This window comes from Phyllobates terribilis, unplaced genomic scaffold, assembly GCF_046119375.1.
Source record: "Phyllobates terribilis strain yellow unplaced genomic scaffold, ASM4611937v1 Scaffold_11__3_contigs__length_659146591, whole genome shotgun sequence".
NCBI lineage: Eukaryota > Metazoa > Chordata > Amphibia > Anura > Dendrobatidae > Phyllobates > Phyllobates terribilis.
In genome coordinates, this window is record NW_027362771.1 from 164,593,903 (window position 1) to 164,608,834 (window position 14,932).

The window sequence follows — 14,932 nt, forward strand, 5'->3', positions numbered from 1 at the left end:
AATGAGTGAAGAATATTCTTTTTTTTTTTTTTTTTTTTAAATGTTTTAAATAAAATATATAAAAATGTACTTGAAAAACACTGGAGCCCTTAAATTTGTGAGAACACTTTTATTCTTGAGTGAATTCAATAATAATTTTATGTATGCGTTTTTCACTTTTAACCCCAGAAATCTTTATCCGAAATTTGCATCGCCGTGGGCATCGTCACCCTGTCGACCACAAGATATCGGTATGACATTTTAGTACTTTTTCTTTCCCTTCTACTCTAGCTCATTTATCTGATTTTTTTTATTTATTTTTAATTCAAATGTTTTTATTGATTTTTATAAAGATTTACACAAAGGGAAAAAACAACAACAACCAGACAAACATTGAAGAAACACAGTTCTCCAACCCCCACCTTAAGAAGCATTAAACATGAGTTATTTATACATCTTGGCTCTACAAAACCAGCATAATTAGATGAACAAATATTTGAACATAGTAACAATAGTGAATCCAATTACATATAACTTGTGGAAATACTATTAACATTTTAATTAATTTTCAAAGAAGTTTAATTTGAGGCATCATATAAACCTAACTCAAAGCAAGCCGAGGCAAAATCCCCTCAGTTCCCTAAACGTCAAACCAGAGCCATCAATCCATAGACCCCATAGCATTTATCTGATTTTTATACTGTATTTCATACAAACTTTGGGGTTATTTGTTAGGTCGAGAATGTGTCAGAAATAAATGAGGAGACTACTGTCTAATTTTAATTTTTCATTATTTCTCTTTTAGATTTCCATGTTCCTTCTGAATACTTAACGAACATTCACATTCGGGATAAGGTGAATGTCTGGGTCAATTTTTTTTTTTGTCATTTTGTGTTTTTTTCTGTAGTAGTGTCAAATTTCTAAGGCTTTACATAGTTTGTGTATTATTTAACCAATATTAATTTTTGCGCTTCCATCATTTACCCCAAGAGACTCAACTTTTTTATATGTCCATTGACATAACCATATTAGGGGTTTTTTTTGTCGGACGAGTTATACTTTTGAATAAGGTCCTGTTCACACTACATTCAGAAGTTCCGTTTGAGTCTCCTTAAATATGGGAAACAGACGGACCCCTGACAGGGTCAAAGACTGCAGTGACATGAACAGAGTTCAGATGTGTGGACGGAGCTGTATTTGAGTTTGTTTTTTGTGTGGTGAGCTGTAGTTTATATTGGCAACATTTAGATGTATGTACAATGTTTTGATTAAGTCAATCCTGATATTTTGATTTTTTTTCTTTACTACGTTTACAGGTACAATATCAATGATTTTATATTTTAGTCGGACTTTTGCAAATGTGAGAATACCCGACAGGTTTTTTTTTTTTCAATGGTAAAAAAAAGGGTGATTGAACTTTAATACTTTATCTATTTTTTTTATACTTTCCAATATATTTTTTAGTCTTGTACCTGCGCTTGACTGCTAGTTCTACTTACTGCAATATCACAGTTTAACAGTATATAGTGAAAATGATGGCACCTCGCAAGCAAGCAAACCATTTAAGTGTCACTATCAGTGATTAACGTCTTCATGACCGGGCGATTTCACCTGTTGCCAATCAGATTAATTTATTTTATATTTTTATGGATCAGACTTTTAAGAACGCAGCGATACCAAATGTGTATTTTTTACTTTATTTTTTTTTATGGGGCTAAGGGGAGTAATTTCAATGTTTTGTGGGTTTGTTTTTTTTTTTTAAAAAAAAAAATATTTTGTAAAAACATATATTTTTTAACTTTGTTAGTACCTTGAGGGTTTTGAAGCTATGATCATCTGGTTGCTTGTACTATACATAGCAGTACTGATGCACTGCTGCTATGTATAGTGAAAATCACAATCTATGAAGTCTGGAACTGAGCTCCTCTCCACCCACAGCTGTTAGAGGCAGCCATCATTTGCTGGGAAAGATGTGGGCTCGCACTCACGCACATTGGCGCGACATACACAGGGACGTACAGGGACGCGACATATGGCGCAAATGTACGTTATATAGTACAGACCAAAAGTTTGGACACACCGCATTTAAAGATTTTTCTGTATTTTCATGACTATGAACATTGTACATTCACACTGAAGGCATCAAAACTATGAATTAACACATGTGGAATTATATACTTAACAAAAAAGTGTGAAACAACTGAAAATATGTCTTATATTCTAGGTTCTTCAAAGTAGCCACCTTTTGCTTTGATGACTGCTTTTCACACTCTTGGCATTCTCTTGATGAGCTTCAAGAGGTAGTCACCGGAAATGGTTTTCACTTCACAGGTGTGCCCTGTCAGGTTTAATAAGTGGGATTTCTTGCCTTATAAATGGGGTTGGGACCATCAGTTGTGTTGTGCAGAAGTCTGGTGGATACACAGCTGATAGTCCTACTGAATAGACTGTTAGCTGCTTTTTTCTTGCCATAATACAAATTCTAAGTAAAGAAAAACGAGTGGCCATCATTACTTTAAGAAATGAAGGTCAGTCAGTCCGAAAAATTGGGAAAACTTTGAAAGTGTCCCCAAGTGTAGTTGCAAAAGCCATCAAGCGCTACAAAGAAACTGGCTCACATGAGGACCGCCCCAGGAAAGGAAGACCAAGAGTCACCTCTGCTTCTGAGGATAAGTTTATCCGAGTCACCAGCCTCAGAAATCGAAGGTTAACAGCAACTCAGATTAGAGACCAGGTCAATGCCACACAGAGTTCAAAATTGAAGACATACTGAACCAGCATGGCTACCACAGCATCTTGCAGCAGCATGCTATTCCATCCGGTTTGCGTTTAGTTGGACCATCATTTATTTTTCAACAGGACAATGACCCCAAACACACCTCCAGGCTGTGTAAGGGCTATTTGACCAAGAAGGAGAGTGATGGGGTGCTATGCCAGATGACCTGGCCTCCACAGTCACCAGACCTGAACCCAATCGAGATGGTTTGGGGTGAACTGGACCGCAGAGTGAAGGCAAAAGGGCCAACAAGTGCTAAGCATCTCTGGGAACTCCTTCAAGATTGTTGGAAGACCATTTCCGGTGACTACCTCTTGAAGCTCATCAAGAGAATGCCAAGAGTGTGCAAAGCAGTCATCAAAGCAAAAGGTGGCTACTTTGAAGAACCTAGAATATAAGACATATTTTCAGTTGTTTCACACTTTTTTGTTAAGTATATAATTCCACATGTGTTAATTCATAGTTTTGATGCCTTCAGTGTGAATCTACAATTTTCATAGTCATGAAAATACAGAAAAATCTTTAAATGAGGTGTGTCCAAACTTTTGGTCTGTACTGTATGTCGTGAAGGGGTTAACAACAGTATATAAATGGTTAAACAGCAGCCATTAGAGCTACGGCCGGTCACCTCCGTTACAGGCAGATGGCATATGTAGAAAAAATCCGGTATTCTATAATATTATATGTATTTTCCAGGCAGGATTTACTGTATGTAGATAATTCTCTGTTGCTATAGAATGAGAAATAAGTGGAAAGTTGTGATTTCCTTAAGGACAACTGGTAATTACAGTTGTTGGGGCTTGTTCAGTAGCCATATTAAATACCTACCATATTTTTTGGACTATAAGACGCACTTTTTTCCTCAAATTTTGGAGGAAAATGGGGGGTGCGTCTTATAGTCCGAATGTTGGGGGAGTATATATACACTGCTCAAAAAAATAAAGGGAACACTTAAACAACAGAATATAACTCCAAGTAAATCAAACTTCTGTGAAATCAAACTGTCCACTTAGGAAGCAACACTGATTGACAATCAATTTCACATGCTGTTGTGCAAATGGAATAGACAATAGATGGAAATTATTGGCAATTATCAAGACTCACTCAATAAAAGAGTGGTTCTGCAGGTGGGGACCACAGACCACATCTCAGTACCAATGCTTTCTGGCTGATGTTTTGGTCACTTTTGAATGTTGGCTGTGCTTTCACACTCCTGGTAGCATGAGACGGACTCTACAACCCAGAGAAGTTGCAGGTAGTGCAGCTCATCCAGGATGGCACATCAATGCGAGCTGTGGCAAGAAGGTTTGCGGTGTCTGTCAGCATAGTGTCCAGAGGCTGGAGGTGCTAGGTGCTACCAGAAGACAGGCTAGTACACCAGGGGATGTGGAGGGGGCCGTAGGAGGGCAACAACCCAGCAGCAGGACTGCTACCTCAGCCTTTGTGCAAGGAGGAACGGGAGGAGCACTGCCAGAGCCCTGCAAAATGACCTCCAGCAGGCTACAAATTTGCATGTGTCTGCACAAACTGTTAGAAACCGACTCCATGAGGGTGGTATGAGGGCCTGATGTCCACAGATGGGGGTTGTGCTCACAGCCCAATACCGTGCAGGACGCTTGGCATTTGCCACAGAACACCAGGATTGGCAAAGTCGCCACTGGCGCCCTGTGCTGTTCACAGATGAAAGCAGGTTCACACTGAGCTCATGTGACAGAAGTGACAGAGTCTGGAGACGCCATGGAGAGCGATCTGCTGCCTGCAACATCCTTCAGCATGACCGGTTTGGAAGTGGGTCAGTAATGGTGTGGGGTGGCATTTCTTTGGAGGGCCGCACAGCCCTCCATGTGCTCGCCAGAGGTAGCCTGACTGCCATTATGCACCGAGATGAGATCCTCAATATAAGGATTCTCCTTAATAGCGGCACAAAGTGTATCGGCCACACGGCTCCTGCTGCTGCCGGGTGATCGCGTGTGCCTGCTATTAAAGGGCATAAATATTCACTCGTTCTCCACAGACGTAGGCAAGGGGTGAATATTCATGCCCTTTAATAGCGGGCTCACGCGATCACCCGGCAGCAGCAGGAGCCGCGCTGCGGCTACGCTGTGTGCCCGGCTATTAAGGAGCATGAAGTCTCTGCTCCCATACAGTCCCGGCATGGGGAGCAGTGACTTACGGCAGCTGATCTCTCCTTGTGAGCCGCGCATGGCGAGGATAGTGTGGGCAGACAGGACGCAGCGCTGGAGGAGTGAGAAGAAAGGTGAGTAGGAGTGTTTATTTTTTTTTTATGTGCAGCATGATGAGGATTAGGGGGATCATGCATATCAGGATAGGGATGAGTGAAGCCATGCATACCAGGATGGGGATGGGCGCCATGTATAATAGGAAGGTGGTGGGGCATATATATATCAGGGTGGGGGATATTATCAGAATTATGGGACATTACCCCTATACCAGTGTCGGCAGCTGACCCCCTCCCCCTTAACAGTGCATCGTGACCACATTTTTTGCTTGCATTTTTTTTTCCTATTTTCCTCCTCTAAAACCTAGGTGCGTCTTATGGTCGGTGCGTCTTATAGTCCGAAAAATACGGTAGTTTGCTCTGCATTTGTATACTAAAATATGAATATATATGCTCCTGTAGTCATAAAGCCTAAGCTTCAAGCAAAATCCCAGATTAGGTTCAGCATTTAAATTATAAAGTGGTGTCTCCTCCTAAATATAAAACTTGGCACACTTGATTTATGAAGAGGTACAGATTTTGTGGCATGAATCCCTGATTGCAATTGGTGTTTGGAATTCTGTGCTATTGGAAACTTACTGTAAGTCCAGTGCCCAACCTCAAAGTAAAATCTAGAGAATAAGATTTGATACATATCATGTGTTCATAATAAAAATCTGAATGTTAATAGCACTGATGAATAAATGCAGTTTGGATGGATGTTTTTAGGTTTCTATGTATATATTTTTAGATGTTTTTTTCTTTTTATTTTGTAGCTGGCTGCAATAAAACTTGGCCGATACGGAGAAGATCTACTCTTCTATCTTTATTACATGAATGGTGGGGACGTATTACAGCTTTTAGCGGCAGTAGAGCTGTATGTATACACTTTTTTATTTTCAGTGATGTGTAAATCATGTTATACACACAACTTTTAACTAAATTTCACTGTGCTCCTACATGAGGGCAGGAACTGTATGCATTTTTTTCCTTGTAAACTCAAGGTCTGACATACTACCTTGTCAGCCATATTGTCTTGCGAGAGGTGGGGAGGGGGGTTCTTGTCACTTAGTCTTCAGTTTCCCCAGTAAATCACAGTAAATATCCTACTCCTCACCAACAGTGAACCAGTGTTTTGTGCACCTAGGATGAGTCACATAGATCAGAACATATCACCCCAGTGGTTGATAGACTACACTGAATGTATCATTTGATTATCTTTGGAAAGATCATGGAGCTTTTATTTAATTTTTTTAATGATATTTCCTTAATATATTTTACTTGTTACATTCTTCATATTATTCATTGTTTTTTCTTACTTTATAGTTTCAACAGAGACTGGAGATACCACAAAGAAGAGCGGGTATGGATAACCAGGGCACCTGGAATGGAACCAACTATGAAAACCAACACCTATGAGAGGGGAACATATTATTTCTTTGACTGTCTTAACTGGAGGAAAGTCGCAAAGGTACACAAGTACATAGATTTATTTGGTAGAATTGAGGTATAAACCAAATGAATACATTTTAAGAGAAGATATATATTTATTAATGATCTAAACTGTGAAGTTTATAGAGGTCCCAAATGAGATTCTTTCGCAACTCTAGTTCATCCATCCAGTGCCGAAAACTATAGCAACAACTCTTAATACCACAGCTTAAATTTGGTTGCCAGTTTTTGGTTTTTTTTTCTTTCTTTCCTTCCAAGTAAATATATCTAAAAAAAAATTCTTGAAGAACAGATATTATCCTCCTAAACAGTTGGACAAAACAGGACCTATTAAAGCACATTTATTTAACCAGACTGTGGACAGAAAGCTGCAACCGTCTGAAGTTATTTGGCAGAATGTGAAAGACAGTATGTGGTCAACCAGCATATATATATGAGTTTGTGCAAACATTTCACAGATGTACCGCCTCTTTCTTTTTTCCTGTCTGTCATTTCTCCTTTTTTGAAGCACTCCTATATATAGCACTAACAGCTCCCATGTGATTGTCTTTAAAGAGAAATGTTTATGCTGATTTTATACCCCAAGCTAAGACAATCTATGTAATGGCACTTTAATGCTGATTAAATTCTTACCTTACCTTGCTTGTTGAAAGCTGTTTTAGAGAAATCCATAGTTGAAATTGTATGCCAATGAGTTTCAAGTGCAGTGGGAGGGCCCTGCATGTACAGCTCACTTTTTTTTCTATGCTTTTTGCCCGACCTCTGTCTGCCTCCAGTCCCTGGCAGGTCACTAAAACGTGAGCATAATGCTGCTGCCACCATGCTTCACTGTGGGTATGGTGTTCTTATGGTGATGCACAGTGCTGTCTTTGCCCCAAACATACCTTTTGGATTTATGGGCAAAAAGTTCAACATGTTTTCACACACACTTTTGGAAGACTTTTGATGTAGGTTTTAGTAAACCCTATCCAGGCTAGGATGTTTTTCTTTGTAAGAATAAACTACCGTCTTGTCAACCTAACCCACGGGACAAATAGATGAAGAATACGAGAGATTGTTGTCACTTGCAGTAAACAACCAGTACTTGCCAGAAATTCCTACAGCTCCTTTAATGTTGCTGTAGTCCTTATTGGCAGCTTCCCAGACCAATTTTCTTTTTGTCTTTTTATCAATTTTTGAAGGACATCCAAGTTATATGTAATGTCACTTTTGTGCCAAATTTAATTCACTTCTTGATGATCATCTTCAGTGTTCATTGGTGTATACATAATGCCTTTTTGTGTTCAAGTCTCCTGACTGATAACTTTCAGTACTGAGATCCCTTTGCGGTGTTGTAAGCGGTTTGTGAACCATGGTGTTTGCTATAAAATGGAGCTAAGAACATGTCCGGTAATTCCCTACTAGAACAGCTAAACTTTATATGGGGGTTAAACAGAGTCACCGTAAATGATGGCAGCTGCGTACTGACTACTATTTAACATGAGTTTGGAAACTACACGCCTCAATGATTTTATCCAGGTGTATAGTGAGGATTTTGAACCCAAAGAATTTGATAACATTAGGTCGTCATATTGTGATACTTTAAAAAAAAAAAAAAAGGCCTGCTCTAAGGCCAGCTGCAAATAATGAAATAAAAATTATAAAATAAAAATGTAATCTAAAGGGATGATGTACTAATTATTGGACTTTTGATTACTGTGATAGGCTCTATCACAGTGATCAAAAGTCAGGAACCAATCGGAAAAATCCCTGCTGTTGCCAGCCGGCAGATCTCGGCGTGCGCACTGCACATGCGCCTGCCATTTTTCTTCATGAAGACAAGGAGGGCCGGGGGATGGCAGAGACACAGTGGGGGACTTGAGGACACCATTTCTATGTCCTCAGACATGTTACTTTGCAATCACGTGATCGGGGACTGGAAAAACCGGCCCTGATCATGTTCTCCAGGGTCTTGGCTACACCCGGTTTTAATGTGTATCGGCGGTCGTTAAGGAGTTAACAGGGGTGTGTAGACTTTTTATAAACACATGTTTATAGTGTTAAAATGCTGTCCAGCTGCCTTTCAGAGAGTGTGGCTACTGGAAGAATATGAACTTCATTCCACCCTCGAGTTGCCGGCTTCCAGTCATAGAGGACTGCACAGAGCAGCAACAGTCATTGCATAACACGAGGGTCAGTCAATAAGTAATGCCTCCTATTTTTTTCTCCTTAAATAAGGTAGTTATTTTAAATATTGGAATTTGGTACAATTCCTCAAACCTTCTTCTCCAATCCACAGCAATTGCAACTTCCTGCACCAACAGGTGGCAGGACTGTATCCGTTTGCAAAATGGCTGACATCGATGTTCGTATTAGACAATGTTCTGTGATTGAATTCTTGCATGCGGAAGGTGAAACGCCCATTCGAATTCATGAGAGACTGAAAGATGTGTACGGTGATGCAACAGTGGATGTCAGTACTGTTAGACGATGGGTTCGTCGCTGTAACACAGCTGAAGGGCCATCACCGTTGGCTGACAAAACGCGGAGTGGTAGGCCAGTAACCGCAGTGACTCCAAGCAACATTCAGCGAGTCGATGACATAATTCGTGGTGACCGCCGGGTGACTGCAGATGAATTGTGTGGCATTATCTGCCTCAGTAAAGGCAGTGTGATGAAAATTATTGGACAACTGGGATACAGAAAAGTTTGTGCATGGTGGGTCCCAAGAATGCTAACCGATGAGAACAAAGAGACAAGAAAAACAATAGCCTCCGAACACTTGCAACGCTTCCATTTGGAGGGGGAGGAGTTTCTGAAAAAAATTGTGACTGGAGACGAAACATGGGTTCATTTTTTTGACCCAGAATCAAAGAAGCAGTCAATGGAATGGCATCATCAAAACTGCGATCAGCAGGGAAAGTTATGGCGACTGTGTTCTGGGATGAGGAGGGTGTGGTTATGGTTGATTTTTTGGAGCAGGGATGCACAGTAAATTCTATCAGATACGTCACAACCCTAAAAAACTTAAAGCACGTCTCCAGCGAGTTTGCCCAGCTAAAGCTATGGCGGATGTTCTTCTTTTGCATGACAATGCAAGACCACACACCAGTCGTCACACCACTGCAGAGATTGTGAAAATTGGATGGGAAGTCTTGCCTCATCCCCCATACAGTCCTGACCTAGCACCATCAGACTTCCATCTGTTCGGGCCGGTGAAAGAAGCTCATCGTGGGATTCACTTTGAGGATGAGGAGGCCGTGAAAAAGTCCATGCGTCAATGGCTTGGAAGCAAGACCATGCTTTTTACCATGCTGGAATACATGCCCTTGTTAAATGGTGGACGAAGACTGTGGAAATGGATGGAGATTATATTGAAAAGTGAAAAATTAATCTTTAATGTTGTGGTTTTCAACCTATGTAATTGCATTTGAATTTCTTGCCAATTAAAAGGAGAAAAAAAATAGGAGGCATTACTTATTGACTGACCCTCGTACACAGTGAGCAGCGGCTGGAAGTACACCCCGGCATTTGGACATTTCACTCTGCAGCGTATCCACTGTTAAAGTACCAGGGTGTGCTTACAGCCATTGCTCACTGTGTACTGAGCAATGATAGCCAGTCAGTACACTCCTCTATGACTGAAAGCCGGTGGCTCCCGGGAGGGATAAAGATAATTTTCTCTCGGTAACTGCACTTTCAGTGAGATGGCTGGACAGCATTAGAACTCTGAGAACTTGCAGATCAACCCTATATTTACAGGTAAGTAGCATTTGGAGAAATGACGAGTTCCCTTTAAATGAAAAAGTAATCCAGTCACATATCCAACCAATTCAACAGGATGCTATTTAGAATTATGTTAAACCTACTAAATTAACTACATGTGCACCCACGTGGTGATGTAAAGATTTTCTGATATCCCAGCTTTGCCTTTTTTCTTTATTTCCTTCCTTTGAAAGTACCGAGTTCACATGCTCACATAATTGAGTTCAGAATATGAATTAGTTACATGCTTTAACTCTAGATTACCTTGGTCCAGCTTCCGCAATTAGTTGTACAAATGAAATAAACCTCATTATGGAGGAGCCTGATTCAGTGTAATAGGAAATAAATCATTTAATAAAGAAAACATTTTACTTTTATTTTTCATTAAGAAACAGTCTAGAGAAATGAATGCCATAAACAAATTGTTCAAGCGGTAGAGGAAGATGTCTAAATGCATAGGTAAATTCATTGTGGTCTGTGCCGTTAAATGATAAGCCTGAGAAGATTTCATGCCAAAGTCTAATTTGTGTCTATTACTGAAATGTCACATCAAAGAGGATAGGTGGTTTTAAAAAATGTCCTTCTAATCAAAAGTATACATGAACGAGAAGAAACAAAAAGTGTATAAACTTTATTCAAGAATCAGATGATTTTTTTTCCCATCTCTACACCCTCCACCTATCACGCCTTGCACTTTTCACAAGAGGAGTACTTGCTCCCACCTATTCACTGGGCTCTTATGGGTTCACAGGTGCCTGTATCTGTATAACATCTGTCTTATCTATAGCAGTAATCTGAAACTCCGCACTCCAATTGGAGAGGTAGGTGATGCATTTTATTCAGGAACAGACAGCAGGGCATGATGTGAGAAAAATTGCAGTAGGTAGAGTGGACTGAAATGTCACATTTGTTCGTTTTTGGATTTTACAAGAATATAATGCATCACATACTTCCCATATCAGACGGCAAAGTCCCTTACTATTGATTTAAAGAAGTTGTCCACTACTTGGACAACTCCTTGTCATCCCCCACGCTTGGTCCCGATAAAATAAAAAGTTTATACTCCCCTCCCGTGCTGGCGCCGTTTGCGCGGTGTCTGCACTCGCTCTCCCCAGGGCTCCCATGCTGCTGTTGTGACATGTGACCCCGGCGCCCAATCAGCGCTGGTGCCACTGTACCTGCCTCCTGTCAAATTGAACATGAAAGAGGAAGTCAGCATGCAGCCGCAGCCTGGACTTCCTCTTCATGTTCGATTTGTCCAAAGGCGCGGACAGTGATGCCAGCGCTGATTGGGCGCCGGGGTCACAACAACCGCACGGCAGCCCCAGGACCACGAGTGCCGACACCGTGGGAGCAGCGCCAGCACAGGAGGGGAGTATAAGCTTTTTTATTTTATCGGGGCCAAACATTTAGTTCATGAAGGGGTTGTCCTATTAGTGGACAACCCCTTTAATTCCATGCAGTTCAGCTTCCTCTTTGCTTCTCTTCAGCCTCCACCTTGATTCTCAGATTTCATCCTGTGTTTTAGTACTCTATGCTCTGCTTGATGCATCAGTACAGCATCACATGGGCAGCTAAAGCCAGGCCGATGCCATCTCTTCCTGTTATGATAAAACTTTGATTATCCTTATCACTATATTCTGCTAAATAAGCAAAGAGTTTATAAGTATACAGTTAGATAGGCGTAAAATAAACTGCGGAATAATCATCATTGACTGATATAACTTTTTGTCCCCACTCTCCCTATGGAGAACGTCCATTGATGCAATTTTATCGTAGTTCTGGTTTTCTTCAGAGAACCTAGAACCATTTAATGCCTTGGTAGCTCTCATTTTCAAAATGTTTGTTACACTTTTTGCTATGTCAGTGGTGTGCTTTACATCTTTTAGTGTTTTCTTCTTGTGCCATGCATATTGGATCAGTTACACACTAGCCGCACACTCGTTTTCTCATTTTTGGTGTCCATCTGCTTTGGTTGTTTTCCTATAATCGCAGGTATCGAATAGTTTACAGGCTGGTTTCCTTTTCTTGAAATGTTTAAATTCAGAATGCAATTAAAGCGCAGCACAGGGGGCAGACAATCAGATCTGTAAGTAATGTGTGATAATATAACAGTGTGCTAATCACAGAGGACACCTTGCCCGTGTTGTCGCTGTGGGAAGCATTACAGGTGCTTATTTAGGTCAGTGGACCACCCGTGAGGTGTGTGTAATAGAAGGGGACCTCAGCTTGGCCCACCTCTGCTCGTTATCCTTATGCCTTTCCTAAATCCTGCATTTTGATTCTCTTATTTTCTTTCCTGACAGGAGTTCCATTTGGAATATGACAAGCTAGAAGAACGGCCTCATCTGCCATCCACGTTCAATTACAATCCTGCTCAGCAAGCCTTCTAAAGACTTCCCTGTTCATGGGGTATGGCTGTCTCAGCACAATACTCAACATAACTGCAGAACTGATGTGGCTCAGGCATCCTGGTTTTAATTCCTTGAGGATCTGGCAATTGTCTCATGCAAAGGGATCATCACTTGAGGTCCTGCCTTACTAATTATGTGCTGCCCAACAACTAGAATTGTCATTTGTTTCTTTAGTTTGAGCAGGGTCTGATAATTTGTTTTCCTCTTATGTTTTGTTATCATTTTATGCCAGCAGACAGACCTAGGTCTGTACACAAACACACGTAAGAACAGAATACTGACAGTTTACCACTCGGATTCCAAAATGTACAAAAAAGAGTGAGCGAGAGAGAGACAGAAACAAAATTAGACAGCAAAGTTTGCATTGTTCATTGTAGCACTATTTGGTAATAAAAGAAACACATGTTTGTGCATTTTTATGTGAAGATCCTTCTCGTATTTCATTTGGAAAGATGGGCAAGGTCAACTTCCTTCATTTTACTTCCCCTCTTGTTTCTGAAAGGCAATTTTCTGCCGTGTTCAGCCCCTTCACGGCCAGAGGAGCATGTACCTTCTTGCAGTGCAAGGATCTGCAGGCCCCTGTGGCAGGGAATGGGCAGACAAAACCAGTAATTCACTCTTAAGGAGAAAGATATTGCCACAACCTTTGGACAATTTCCAGAGTTGTGTATTACTGAGCTTCATCTTTCCAGAATGAGCAAAACACTGTCCAGTCTTTGTTACGATTTTGTAATAAATGTGTACATTTTTTTTAAATTTTTGGACATCACATGAATAAAGGTATGTATGTACGAATGTGTATATATTATATATATGACACCTATTTTGGAAATGTTTGCCCTGCTGTACCTCATTTTTAGGAGGTGTGCATGGATGCAATATATGAAAATGGGACATTCTGGAACTGCTGGTCAGGGGACTCCATTGTCGCCCTGTGCACTAAAGGGCCAGATTTTCAGCAGCCAAGGACATCCATACCCAAGTGAACGTGATGGGACTTAAAGAAGTGAACTGAGACAATTCACTCTGGCTGTTTGAACAGCAGCGTTTCATAGGAAAAAAAAAAAAAAAGATCAATCTTGTATTTTCTGACCACATAAAGGCTTCTTCTCTTTGTAATAAAGTAGAAAAGCTCTCCTCACTGCAGTGTTGACTTTGATTTGAGATTGTGAAGTCATTTGTGCAATCATGAGATGGATTCCTTCTAAACCTAGATGAGTTCTACTTCCAGGGTATTTGTAAGGAGAGGCGACCAGCACTGAGAAATTGAATGTAAGTAATAAAAACCACCCGTCTGTCTCCTCGACCTCTAAGTAGCCATACCAGCTCTCCACTTGGCACATCAGTATAGAGCAGTAGATGACCTGAATTGTGTATCTAAAGAATGAGGGGTCGCTCACTGTTTTGTAGTGGGTGCTCAGAAGAAAAAAGGTGTACACTATGTATCAAGAAAACTTCGGCACTCCAATAGTTATGCTTGAAAAAATTGTAAATTTTATTTACATATGCCCCTTGTTACACAGAACAGGGTATGAGCCCAAAGTAAAGGAAAACAGACCAACGTTTCGACCTTTAGGGCGGTCTTTCTCAGGGTCATCACTAGGTATAAACAAACGAATAATTAATGCAATAATCCATATACAATGAATTCCATTATGTAGTGTGTAAACAGCAGGAGGATGAAAATGCATGGATATAATCGAATTAAAATATAATGTATGCACCAAATTTTTTTCATAAGATAGAAAATAATAGAAGAGGCTATGCTTTATGAGAAAACATTTCACATGGGTCAAATTACAAACTTATGGATATAAACCTCATGGGAGGCCAAAGAGTCTACCAATACATTAACTGGAACTAAAGGTGCATAAAACAAAGTTCATATTACCAGTTTGAGAAAGCTGTCTCACTCAGAGTTTAGAGAACTGGAGGTATTCTATGTAATATAAGAATAGGGATTATACTTTTAAGACAGCGTAACAGGTCAGCAATGGCTAGTATATAGGTGTAAAAGACACCTATGGTCCCATTCACTCACTAGCGTGATGTGGGGAAGTATGGAGTGCTGATTATTTTTATATCCAGTGCCGTATTCTCATTGGTGATTCCGGTGGGGGCGCGTACTGCGTGAGCAGAGTGTGCATCACTGGTGGTTTGAGGACCTTCAGGTCCTACAGGTCACCTGTATTACGACTAAAAATAATCAGCACTCCATACTTCCCCACATCACGTGCAGCCTTATCCACTCTCACCCCAGGCACAGGTAAGATACCGCTAGTGAGTGAATGGGACCATAGGTGTCTTTTACACCTATATACTAGCCATTGCTGACCTGTTACGCTGTCT

The 14,932-nt window shown here is 40.6% G+C and overlaps 1 protein-coding gene across 1 annotated transcript in view; it reads left to right on the top strand.

The window, feature by feature from the left end:
* CNOT2 (CCR4-NOT transcription complex subunit 2) overlaps positions 1 to 13,374 on the top strand; it is an 81,880-nt gene extending 68,506 nt beyond the window's left edge. Inside the window, exons 11-15 of the mRNA XM_073651779.1 lie at positions 169 to 230; positions 785 to 834; positions 5,750 to 5,850; positions 6,300 to 6,444; positions 12,476 to 13,374. Of these exons, the coding sequence (XP_073507880.1) occupies positions 169 to 230; positions 785 to 834; positions 5,750 to 5,850; positions 6,300 to 6,444; positions 12,476 to 12,562 (445 nt within the window). The 3' untranslated portion in view covers positions 12,563 to 13,374. The remainder of the gene's footprint in view (positions 1 to 168; positions 231 to 784; positions 835 to 5,749; positions 5,851 to 6,299; positions 6,445 to 12,475) is intronic.
* The last annotated feature ends 1,558 nt before the right edge of the window (positions 13,375 to 14,932 follow it).